Below are 12,235 nucleotides of genomic sequence, written 5' to 3'. Positions count from 1 at the left end.
GAAACCGTGGCTCTTTGTTTTAGTTTTAATTCTCTTTATTTAATACTGCCTATTTGTTTGGTTTTTCCTGTGTTTAAGTTTTTTTTTTTAGTTTTGCAATTACAGTTGGCACTCACTGTTACACCTTAGTTTCGGGCGCACAGCAGAGTGGCTCTGTGGGCGGCTCAGCAGCACGTATGATGTTTGCCGCATCAGGGCGGCCTGTGGCTGAGCCGCCACCCTGCTGCGTGTGCTGAAACGCTGCGTTTGGACTGCATGCCTGAACGTTTTGCACAGAGAACAGCCCAGTGCAGAAAGTACACACATGTGAAGGTGTGGCTTTGCACGCCCCCTGCCCGGTCCTGCCCTCCATGCCACTCACTGCAGCAGCCAGCCCAGGCCTGCTGCGCCATCGAGCCTCAAAGGTGACTCCCTCGGGAGCCCCTTGATGGGGCAGCCTTGCCATGCGTGGTTTTGGTCACTCTTCTCTCTGCTGAATGTGCGTCCCGTGTGGCCATCTGGGGTTGGGGTAGCCCTGTTCCATGCTCTGCCGCATGCTCTGCGCCCTGTCCCGAGAGCCACACTGGGCATGTCTTTGGTGCTCGGTGTGGCTGCCTGGGTGCGCATGGGAGAGATGACACTTGATGAGGGCCCTGGGCCTCCGCCCGCGGGCAGGGGCGGGGACAGGCGTGCAGGTGAGGTCTGTGCTGGCCCCGCAGAGCTGAGCGGCGCCGACCTGAAGGACTGCGTGAGCAACCACAGCCTGAGCAGCAATGCCAGCCTCCCCAGTGTGCAGAGCTGCCGGCGCCTGCGTGAGAGGAGGGTTGCCAGCTGGGCCGTGTCCTTCGAGCGTCTTCTGCAGGACCCCCTAGGTGTGCGGTACTTCTCGGTGAGTAGGGGTGGGCCGCATCCCCTTGCTCGGTGTGTTGGCTCCAACCCCAGGGCGGGGGGCTGCGAGGGGATCACGGTGCAGGCCCTGAGCAACCGCTGTGCGGGTGTCTGCTCTCACTCGGGCTGAGGGGTTGGAGGGCACATGGCCGAGCCCCAGAGTTCCTCGTAACTGGGGGGGGGGGCAGTGGTGTGCAGGCGGGTCCCACTGTCGGGGGCCGCTCAGCTCTTAGGAGGGTGGCCACCAGTGCAGGGCGGCCCTCACGGAAGGGCAGCTTTACCTGAGTGCCCCCGGGCACTGTGCACGGTACTCCAGCCCCAGGCTGCGTGGCAGCTCACCTCAGGGGGCGGCCCCAGGGGAGGGCAGGCGGCCTCTGCCAGGCTGTGCCTGGGGGCTCACGGACTGTGTTTTTCTAGGATTTTCTGAGGAAGGAGTTCAGTGAAGAAAACATTCTGTTCTGGCAGGCCTGCGAGTGTTTCAGTCATGTTCCCGCGCACGATAAGAAAGAGGTACGTTTCTCCACGTCGGGGCAGGACAGTCTTGTGTGGGGTGGCCTCAGGTGGCTGGGAGGACGCGTGAGGGCATCTCCCACAGCTTCACACACCGCCCTTCATGGGGCGCTGCTCACAGACGCGGTGTTGACTTGTGTCCGGACAGTCTGCACAGTCACCCCCAGCCCAGCCTTCTGTCCGCAGCCAGGCCAGCCCTGGCCTGGCCCCTGCCCGCAATGGCCTGGGCCCTCCTCCCTTCGTGGTGGGGCCACTTGTCAGCATGTGCCCCCAGCACTGCGCAGACCCAGTTCCCACCTCAGTGAGACCACATGTGTGCAGCCCGGCACACAGACATGGCATGCAGGGACAAGGGGGCAGCGGTGCCGCCCAAGTCTTTAGGGCACAGTTGTCACTGAGAATGCTTAGGGAGGAGTTCACTCAAGGAAGGTCTGTGTTGGCTTGTACTCACTGGAGTGAGAAGTGTTTACTGGCCCCAAGACACTGCGTCTCTGGAGCCTGGGACCGTGTCAGGCCTGTGGGCGCGGCGACACATGCAGAAAATTTGCATGGAGGATGCCTGTGGGCTGTGCGCCCGGCTCACCCACGTGTCCTGTCAGCTCTCCTGCAGGGCCCATGAGATCTTCAGTAAGTTCCTGTGCAGCAAAGCCACCACCCCGGTCAACATCGACAGCCAGGCCCAGCTGGCAGATGACACCCTCAGCACTCCGCACCCTGACATGTTCAAGGAGCAGCAGCTCCAGGTGCCTCCGCGCTTCTGTTTTCCGCAGGGACTCTGGCCAGGGTGTGGGGTAGAGACCCAGGTCCCAGACAGCGAGCCCCCAAGCACCACCAGGTGGGAAGGGGAGGAGCCTGTCTTCTCTCTGGCTCCCGTGTCCAAGTGCGGGGCACCGCGGGGATCAGTGGGGGACAAATGGCAGCCGGTGGCGAGCCCGCATGCGCGCTTCTGTGAGAGTGCAGGCTTGTGGAGTCTTTCAGCTTTAGGACGTCGCTGTGATGAAGGGCGTGCCTGGGACCTGGTGTTGCCTAGAGCGCGCGCCCCAGTGGCCTTTCCAGAGATGGCTTCTGTTGCTGAGTCGTGTGAAGCCTGTAAAAACTGGAGGAAGGCATTTCTAACGTAGTCCTTGCTTCCTTCTGCTTCCCAGCTGGTCTGGGGTTCCTTCTCACCTGCGAAGTGCAGAGCACCTCCAGGATCGCACCTTGGCTGCCCCAGTCTCCTTGTGGCGCCAGCTCTGTGGAGGTGTTGGGATTCGTGGGTTTTAAGCGTGGCGAATGAAAGACTGGCGTGCTATGAAAAAGCGCAGTGGCGTGTGAAGGAACTCTGGAAAGTGGCACTGGGCCGGGTGGGCAGGGAAAAGGGGCCGCAGATGCCGTTTCAGCACAGGGCCGGTAAGTGTCTGTCGGGCCCTGCGCCCTGGAATCCCAAGGCTGACTGTTCTGGTTACTTCTGGGGGCCAACCACATCACACTTACCCCACAGATTTTCAACCTGATGAAGTTTGACAGCTACGCGCGCTTCCTGAAGTCCCCGCTGTACCAGGAGTGCATGCTGGCGGAGGTGGAGGGCCGCCCCCTCCCCGACTCCCAGCAGGTGCCCAGCAGCCCGACCTCCAAGCACAGCGTCAGCTCGGACCACTCCAATGCGTCCACGCCAAAAAAGGTGCCGGCCTGCCGTGCCCCGGCCTCGGAGGAGCTGCTCTGTGGGAAGTGAGATGTGCCGTGTCAGGCCACACAGCGAATGAATGCAGCTGGGGCCCCGTGCTTTCTGCGGGAGCCCCGGGGAGGTGGGGGGAGGGCCCGGGGCTGCCAGGTGGGCTGGGCCGGGCAGTCGGCACTCCCTACAGCCCCACCCCACTTCCTGCTGCACTCCGTGCCATGTTCCCGTGCCTGAACTCGGCCATAACCCTGCTTTCCCTCTGATGACAGCTGAGTGGGAAATCGAGGTCAGGACGGTCCCTGAATGAGGACGCGGGGGACGAGGACAGCGAGAGGCGGCGGAAAGGGGCGTTCTTCTCCTGGTCCAGGGCCAGGAGCACCGGGCGGTCCCAGAAGAAGAAGGACCATGGCGACCACACAAACGGTTTGTGGTGTGAAGGGCTGGTGGGCCGGACGGCCATGGGGACACGCTGGCCAACCAGTGTGGGCAGGGCTGCAGGGTCTTCACACGCGCCCCCCCCCCCCCCCGCTCCCCCCGCTCCCCCCACCATCCGCTCCTCTCCTGTGTTCGTCTGGCTGGAGCAGTAATAGGTGCACGGGAGAAAATTTGGAAAATACAACCAAGTTAAAAAAATAAAACACCAACGCCTACCATTTGTCCGCCCGGGCAGCCTCTTAGTTCTGCCTCGACTCTTCCCTAGATGTGTGTGGGGCTGCACCAGCCTTCGTAACTGTATTTAATGTCCTTCCATAGTTGGGCTGTTGAGCATTTTGAAAATTGTGGTTTTCTACTGTTGTCCATCTCAGAGGTTGTCCATTCTAGATACTTTCCCCTTGGCTTCTTTCTTGTGTGTCACTGGGGAGCTGGTGTGACAGAGACAGCCTTGTCCTGGAGCCGAGGAAGAGCCTCGGGGTCCTCGGCGAGGGCACTTGCAGGCCAGAGGAACTAGACACGCCCATCAGTGAGGCAGTGGACAGAGCTGTTCACTCAGAAACGCACTGCAGAGAAGGGCTTGAAGGAATCTTCCTCTTCAGAGACTTTGTAAAATGCGAGTACTTCCCAGGAGATAATCTGAGAGCTCCCGGACTGTGGCCCCAAAGTTTAAATCAGGCTGTGACCCTGGCGGAGAGAGACAGGCAGACAGCAGCTCTGAGCCGCGGCCGGCGGGCAGCGGGGTGTGTATCTCACCGCCTCCTCCCTGCGGCCCGCAGGGTGGGCCTCACATGCCCATCTCACAGAAGGCGGCAGCGGGGTGTGGGCATGGGGCTGGGACCCCTCGTCCCCAGGCCACATTGTCCTTCCTCAAGGACAGGTGGGCATTGCGGTAGAATTCAGGTAGAGAGCCCCTGGGGCACAGACGCCGTGGAGCCGGACGGGGCTGGGGCCTCTGAGTACCAGGGACATGGCCATGATGGCCCCGTGTGTCTGCCCACCTGCGCAGGGCCCCAGGCCGGGGGCCTCACACCTGGCAGCTCTGCAGAGAGCTTCACGTCCTGATCCCGGGCACTGCCAGGGATTTGGACTTGGTGGCCTGGGAATCTGTTGCTTTTGGGAGGTAGGCTAGTGGTTCAGAAGGTTAGTAGGACCCAGGGGTCCCTGTGTCTGCATGCCCCCGAGCCCTGACACAGCAGCCTGACTGGGGAACAGAGCCCACGTTGCAGAGGGTCCTTTCTCAATGAGAGTTTTAATGGTTTTCAGCTTAGCCTGAGATTGCAATTAGTTTACAGCAGTGGCTGATCATTGGCTCGGTTGAGGACTCTGCAGGAAGACGTGACATGAACCTGAGGCAGAGGGCAGGGACCAGCTGGGTTCACTGCTGGCCGCAGGGGGCAGTTTCTGTGTAGGATGAGAGACCACAGGCTGGGTAAAATTTCCAGACAAAATGACAGGAAGGTCCTGCCCCAAGAGCGCTTCTCTGTCTGGCGACCTGCTCAGAGCCTGCGGTACAGGCAGCGACAGCCGGGGACAGAGAGGGGTGGCGTGTGCTGAGGGCACACCTGTGCCCCCATGAGGGGCAGCACTTCGGGAGGCCTTCCACTCTGCCCTCCGTGCTCAGCGTCCCTCGGCCCAGCCTAAGTGGATGGGGGCGGGGGCCGTGACCCAGCAAGGGGGTTTCTGTGTTGAGTGAGACATCGAGGCCCTGACACTGAGTTGCTCTGTCTCCCCACTAAGATGCCCTGCACGCCAACGGAGGCCTGGGCCGCAGGGAGTCGCAGGGCTCCGTGTCCTCCGCCGGGAGCCTGGACCTGGTAAGTCCCCAACTGCCTGGCCCCAGAGGCCCACAGGTGCGTCTCGTCCCCGAGAGCCTGCTTGTCACAACCTAATGGGTGCTGTGGAGATGTGGGGGACGGGGCAAGGAACCACCTGGCAGATGAGGGGGTGCTCCTTGACACCAAAAACTTTCCCAGGTTTGTTTTTGAGATCTTCTTGTTCTCAAGCAGTTACCTTTTTTTTTTTTTTTGAACTCCCACTAACAAAAAAATGCTTTGAAGGCAGGTGCTTTGTCCTTGTCTCAACGTTAGAATATTCCACTAACCCAGACATGCCCGTGTTTGTGGGGCCATCCAGAGAGGGGCTCCTCCTCACCCGCCCCAGCCCCATGAGGAGCCCGGCCCTGTCCCCGCACCCTGCCGACCAGGGCATCCAGGTGCTTATTCAGCCCCAGTTTCCGGCGAGGCGAGGGCAGGTGGGGAGGCGTGGGGTCGGAAGTGCTAGCTGTTGGCTGTTGTCTGAGACCCATTTTGGAGAACCTGATTGCCGCCAGCACCCTGGCCACTCGGAACTGTTGGCAGCGGTGTGCGGAGGACGTGTCCCCTTCAGCCGTGAGGCTTCGCCGTCATCCGAGAGCTGTTGCTCCTGACAGACCGCCCATGCTTGGGGTGTCTCACACTTGTGTCCATGGGAAGGGGCAGTCGGGGCCATTCTGTAATCAGTCCGCCACCGACAAACTGGCTTCCTGAACTAACCCATGGGGGAAAGAGGTTCTCAGTGTCCCCAGGTGGCAGTGACAGTGGAGTGGCCAGCAGGGCAGCTCTGCAGTGCGGTGTGTACAGCATTCCTGGTGAGGAAGTGAGATTGTGACTCAGGGATCCAGAGGAGGTGTGCTGCCTCACTTGCTGCCCCAGGATGGCCCTATGTGTGCCCTGCCCGCCTTGGAGACCCTGCCTCTGAGCATGCCAGTGTGGGGCACGGTGCTGACTGGCAGCTTCCCGAGCTCTCGACCTGGTGCGTGAGCAGTGTGGATAGTCCATTCACAGATGCTGCTGATGGGAAAGGCCCACCCCCACCCCGCAGGCGTGCCTCACTCCTGCGGCCTTGGAGGGGCTGGCCGGTGAGCTCGGGCCACACGCTGCCTGGGCAGAGGCAGTCAGTGTTCTCGGGGCGGACCCAGCCGTGGGCTGTCCCCTGTGCTGACAGGGCGGGCCTTCTGCCAGCCACCAAAACGGGAGGGAGCCCAGCCTCCCCCTGAGCCCCTCGAAACCACCCCGAAGGGCTTCCCAGGACCCCCCGTAGCCCCTCCCATCCTCCTTCCTCCCTCGGGCCGACTCGCTGCCCATTAGGTCAGTCTGTTGTTCCTCTTGGAGAGGCCTCGGGCCAGGCCCTGGGAGTTGGGCGGCAAGAGCCAGAAAGAGGATAAGCAGCAGCAGAGAGGCCCCCAGACCAGGTCAGGCCTTGCCTTGAGTATGACTCAGCCTGCCACATAGGGCCCAGTCCCACAGACGGAGATGGGCGAGGGCAGCTCAGGGTCACAGGGTGGCTTTGGTGGGCTCCAGAGAGTGACTCGCCTGCTTCTGGCTCAGGCAGGCCCAGACCAGAGCCTGGACAGAGCAGTGCCCTGCTCTAGCAGAGCTGGTAAGTAGGGGCCTCGCTAGGCTTCGCATCCCAGACTGGGTGAGGTTGTGAGTCCAGCGTCTGGTCGAGAGAAATGTCGTGCTGTCCCTGCAGGAACACAGAAGCCCCAGCCCTCAGTCGGCTCCCGAGACCTGTCGTGTCCTGTGCGGGTGTCACAGCAGGCACACATCTCCGGAGCTGGGTGCCGGCCTCCCTTAGCGCGTGCGAGCGACCTCTGCCCGTCTGGGGTGCCCTGCACGCTCCCCGTAACCCAGCGCCCTCTCCTGCCCCGCAGTCAGAGGCCTGCAGGACCTTGGCACCTGAGAGGGACAAGGCTACCAAGCACTGTTGCATCCAGCTCCCCGATGGGACGTCCTGCACGGTGCCCGTCAGGGCAGGGCTGTCCATCAAGGAGGTCCTGTCCGGGCTCTGCGAGCGCCATGGCATCAGTGGGGCCGCCGTGGACCTCTTCCTGGTGGGCGGGGACAAGGTACTTGGCCTGGAAGCCCCTCAGGGCCCTTTTCCGGGGGGCCCGCCCAGTGAGGCACTGGCCTGTGGGGGGCGGGTGAATATGCCTTGTCTAAACCTGCCTGGTCACCCGCCTTCTTGGCCATGGTGTTGGGCTCCTTGTCTGAGCAGTTTGCCAGAGGCGTCCCTCGGGCCGGGCCTGCACGTGGGGGGGTTGCTCGCAGTTGCCCTTGTGTCCTGAGCAGCTGTGCATCTGCGGCTCGAGGGGAGCACCACCCGGCGCCTGCCCCGAGCTGACCCTGCCTCCTTGTCCCTTCCGTGCCCCACAGCCTCTGGTGCTGCATCAGGACAGCAGCATCTTGGCGTCCAGGGACCTGCGCCTGGAAAAGCGCACTTTGTTTCGGTGAGAAAAATGCAATTGCCATTTTCGTGTTTCTCAGAGCCACATGGTGGCCTGACTACTGTCCCTGCTGGCTGCTGGGAAGGGAATGCTGACCCCATCGTGGGTCAGCGGGCAGGGGTAGCAGCTGCATGCAGACCCAAGGGGCCGGAGGGTCGCTCTCCCTTCCTGTCCTGTAACCACAGCAGGCTGACCCGGGGCCGGCAGGCTGGCCATCCTGCACAGGGGGCTCTCTCTTTGCTGGGTGTGACAGCCCCTGTTCATCTCCTGAAGCCTTTGAGAATGCCCTGCAGGCTCGCTCCCACACCAGAGCGTGGGGCTGGATCGGGTGACCCCAGGGCGTTCGGGGGGCCTGGGGATGCCACACTGTTCTGCTCGAGACGGAATTCCTACGGGAACCCTGACATAGATTTGCAGTTAGTGTGTCCGTGTTTCTCCCTCTCCGACCAGGCTGGATCTGGTTCCCATTAATCGGTCAGTGGGACTCAAGGCCAAGCCCACCAAGCCCGTCACGGAAGTGCTGCGGCCCGTGGTGGCCAAATACGGCCTGCACCTGAGTGAGCTGGTGGCCAGGCTGGTGAGTGATGTGGGGCCTGTGGGGGCTCCCTGGGACAGTATCAGGAGCCCAGAGCAGCTGGCAACCATCCCCAGCTTCTCCTCGCTAGCCCTGGGTGGGAGAGGGCCACCTCTGTCCCCTACTGTCTCATCCCATGGAGTGGGGATGCTCAATTCCTTATACCTTGGTCATTCCCGAAGGGATTGCGGTTGGTATTTGAGATGTGGTTTTGGCCTAGGAAAACCAAAATGAGAGAACAACAAAAAGCCCTGAAATAGGTTATTATTTGTAAGTCTGAGCAGACAGCTTCTCCACTTCCTGCGTCCTGAGCCCCGCGGGCATCAGGCCCTGAGCCCGTGCCTCGGGCGCATCCTTTCATTGAGTCCACAATCCCCATCTCCGCTTGGGAGATGTACCAATCTCTCTGGCGTTTCCAAGCAGGGCTGGGGGTCATTATTCGAGTGGGTTGAGGAAGAAAGCACTTGGGGATGTAGAAGGAAGGGGTCTGGGCGAGAGCAGAGTCCCCACCACTGTAAGTGGAGCTGTGTGTGGGGAGCTCTCCTGGTTGGCAAACCGTGGGCCCGAGACCCCGTTTACTTTAGAGCCCTAAACAGGCCCTAAAGTTGTTCATAGTCTTTGGCAGGAGCGAGAGGCTGTGCTAAGTTGTGTCCAGGCCTCCCGGGGTGGCCCGAAGCCTCTTTCCCGCTCCACGGGGACGTTGCTGAGCTGGAGTCCCATGTGCTGGGTGGGGCTGGATGGGCACTCCTAGCTGTCCCTCTGAGACAGCAGACAATGCCTGGAAGGGGCAGGGTAGGGGGCAGGGCCAGGCTGCGGGACCCCAGGGCCTCAGGGCAGGATGTGGCTGAGGCAGCAGTGCCTCATGGGAAGAGCTTAATGCCTCTGGGCCTCAGTTTTCCTTTCTGTAAAATGGGTTAGTCAAGGCTGTTGTGGGACTTCCAATCTGGCCATTGGTCGGGCCGTGTTCCTGCCAAGAAGTGGCTCAGCTGCCTCCGGGCCCCCAGTTGCCTGGCCCTTGGGGACTTTAAGAGGCTGAGCTCCAAGCTCAGCCTTCCTCAGGAGCAGCGGCTGTGGGTCCTGAACAGCAGGTGGTCTCCCCGCCACACCCACCTCAGCCCCACCTGGGACACTGCCTCTGAGTCCTTGTCCACGAGGAGGATGCCCACTCTGCTACCCACATTCACTTCCTAACAGTGCCGGCTGGTCAGGGAGGTGGCGCGGAGGGTCCTCTCGTCCAGTTTTAAGCAGTTCAAGGCTTTCTGGCCCAGTTGACCTCGTATCTAAAACATCGAATTTGTGGACCAGGAAGTTCGCCACCCTCGCCAAGTGTTCTTCCACCCCAGGCTCGGCTTGTCAGAGGGAGGCCACCAGCTCTCACTCGGGTGACGGAAGCAGCCACGCCACATAGACCCCTCAGAGCCCTCGTGGTCCAGGCAGCCGCCAGGGCTTAAACTCCCGCTTTTCCACATCAGGAGCCTGTGAGCTGCCCAGGCCCCGTGGGCCAGGTGCCTCTAGAGTGTGCTCTGGGGCAGCCCTGCTTAGGTGGCAGGGCCCAGGGTCACCTGGCATGTGACTCCAAGCCTGGGCCAGGCTTGCTGTCGGCAGCTGTTCCGGAAAGTTCTGGTTTGGATGAGTTACTGAGTGTGCCGTCTTGGTCTCTAGAATGGAGAGAAAGAGCCACTGGACCTCGGCGCCCCCATATCAAGTCTGGACGGACAGCGGGTTGTCTTGGAGGAGAAGGAGCCCTCCAGAGGGAGAGGTGAGTGGGGCCCCCGGAAGCCCCAGACCTGCTGCCCACCATAGAGGTCCTCACTGGACTGCCGCCCCCACGCCTCGCAGAGCCCTGGCTAAGCACAGCCAAGCACAGCCCCACCAGGCTCCTGACTGGGCAGGAGGCCCAGGAGCATGAGGGCTGCACCCTGGGAGCCACACACCCCCTGAGAGCTGAGACTGCCCTGTGCCTCTGTCCGCAGCTGGCAGGCCCTGTGGTGCCCCCACCCCACTCCAGGGAAAGCACACCAGGGTGTGCTTCAACGCAGGTGGGGAGAGAAAGGGAGAGGAAGGGAGAGAGAGAACGTGCTCTGTTCCTGGGAGGCCTCAAATCCCTGTGAGCCAGGGACACAGTCCTGGGAGCCTTGTGAACTGGGGGGTGTCTGGTCCTGTCCCATGTTCCCGGTGCATGGCTTACCGAGCTCTTCCCACGAGGCACTGCCGCCTCGGCCACATCCTGCCCTGACGCCCTGGGGTCCCGCAGCCTGGCCCTGCCCCCCTACCCTGCCCCTTCCAGGCACTGCCTGCTGGTTCCCTGGGTGAGGAGGTAGCTTTATAAGGAGCTGCCTGAAGCCCAGTAGATTTCTGAGGGGCGCTCAACTCTGAAATGTCTCCATCCCCTCCGGTGGCCTGTGGTAACTGTCCTGGTGGTGGCTCCTCCCCTTGTTAAAGCAGAGACCTTCCTGGGCCAGCCTGGAGAATGCTGCACGTCCCTCCCCAGGCCTGCTCACCAGGCGGGTGGCGGGCGGGGTGGGGCCAGGTGCCTCCCTCCAGCCCCCTTGTGCACTGGTGAGTCTGCAGAGTGGCAGGCAGGCCGGCCGGCGGGCATGGTGTTTGGGCAGCTTCGGGAGGCATGGTGGCCCTTCCTCCAGCCCAGTTGCACCAGAGAGGTGGGCTTGGGGCCGTGCAGGCCGTGCAGGCCGTGGAGGCCAGAGGGCAGCCCTGACTCAGGACGACAGTCATGTGTGAAGTTACGTGACTCTGTTCTCCAGAGAGTGCTCACACGGACTAGTCCCTGAAACAGGCTTTTCAGTGCCTGGCCTCCAACATGTCCCAGTAAACGTGGTCGAGCCCCCACATGCCCCCCCCCCCCACACACACACACAGCACGTCCTGCCTTGGCGCAGGCAGAGGACTCTGGTCCTGTCCCTGGTCCTGCTGTGGGCATTTGGCCTGTTTGCACAGGTAGAGGAGGGACAAGCCACGCCTCTGTGCGCTCCAGGTACGCTCTCAGAGACCGCGCAGATGCCACTGTGCTCACAAAGCCTGTCTCCCTGCTCCCGCCCACAGAGAAACAGAAAGGCGCGCCAGTCAGACAGAGTGCCGCTGTGACCTCCAGCTCCAGAAATTTCTCGGCTACGGTAATTCCCCTGCGCGCCCGCCTGGTGTCCCCACTCCCCGCAGGCCGGCCACATGCCCCCAGTGAGGCTGTCGCCCTGCCTCTGGGGGTCCTCCATGCCCCTTCTGGGCGTGCTCCCAGGACCTGGGACTCACCAGCTCGCCTCCCTGTGGGGGCCTGTGCCCGCCTGCTCTGCTGTTTGAGTCTCGCAGCGACTGTCCCCGCTGTCCTTGCAGGCCGGGTCACAGACCCTGCCGCCCTGTCACTGATGAACTGATGAACTGTGTGCTGCACTGTGTCTGCACTGTGAGTAGAACTCTGGCTTTCCTTCTAATGCAGGGAGAGGAGAGAACACTAGGCAAGTCTAACTCTATTAAAATAAAAGGAGAAAATGGAAAAAATGCTAGGGATCCCCGGCTTTCAAAGAGAGAAGAATCTATTGCAAAGATTGGGAAAAAAAAAAATCAGAAAATTAATTTGGACGAAGCAGAGGGTATGTGTACTTTTTAACCTTGCCCGTTTTGTCGTGACGACTGTGTCGGTGTTCTGGTGCGACCGTTAGGACGTCTTTGACTGATGGCTGGGCTCCTGTCATGTGGGAGTGGACCCCTTGTGTCAGTCTGGGTGGCTTCACCAGAACCCCAGTTTTCAGATTGAGAGCCGGGCCTGTAGGAGTCAGGGCGTACGTACCCCAGTGGCCGGGGGTGGGCAGCACAGTGGTCCCCTGGGTGCAGCCTGTCCCCTCTCTCTGTGTCCTCGGCTGGGGTGGAGGCTCAGTTAGTGTTAGAGGGCCCTCAGCGGCAGGCAGGTCCCAGGGAG

The 12,235-nt window shown here is 61.6% G+C and overlaps 1 protein-coding gene across 8 annotated transcripts in view; it reads left to right on the top strand.

Annotated features, from left to right (window-relative positions):
• The window catches only part of RGS12 (regulator of G protein signaling 12), a 91,549-nt gene that overhangs the window by 68,931 nt on the left and 10,383 nt on the right, over positions 1-12,235 (top strand). For 6 of the 8 annotated variants that reach the window (XM_053922276.1, XM_053922277.2, XM_053922275.2 and 3 more), the window contains 12 exons: positions 699-868; positions 1,285-1,377; positions 1,977-2,120; positions 2,858-3,037; positions 3,304-3,457; positions 5,207-5,283; positions 7,161-7,355; positions 7,663-7,736; positions 8,184-8,310; positions 9,970-10,066; positions 11,368-11,438; positions 11,756-11,909. In XM_053922276.1, the coding sequence (XP_053778251.1) occupies positions 699-868; positions 1,285-1,377; positions 1,977-2,120; positions 2,858-3,037; positions 3,304-3,457; positions 5,207-5,283; positions 7,161-7,355; positions 7,663-7,736; positions 8,184-8,310; positions 9,970-10,066; positions 11,368-11,438; positions 11,756-11,909 (1,536 nt within the window). Of the gene's footprint in view, positions 1-698; positions 869-1,284; positions 1,378-1,976; positions 2,121-2,857; positions 3,038-3,303; positions 3,458-5,206; positions 5,284-7,160; positions 7,356-7,662; positions 7,737-8,183; positions 8,311-9,969; positions 10,067-11,367; positions 11,439-11,652; positions 11,723-11,755; positions 11,910-12,235 lie in introns of all 8 variants that reach the window. The other 2 variants (XM_071221319.1, XM_071221318.1) reach the window with 2 other exon arrangements.

Source organism: Desmodus rotundus, chromosome 4 (assembly GCF_022682495.2).
Source record: "Desmodus rotundus isolate HL8 chromosome 4, HLdesRot8A.1, whole genome shotgun sequence".
In the NCBI taxonomy this organism is placed as follows: Eukaryota; Metazoa; Chordata; class Mammalia; order Chiroptera; family Phyllostomidae; genus Desmodus; species Desmodus rotundus.
Note: the sequence above shows the minus strand (reverse complement) of the source record. Positions and strands in the feature narration are given on the sequence as shown.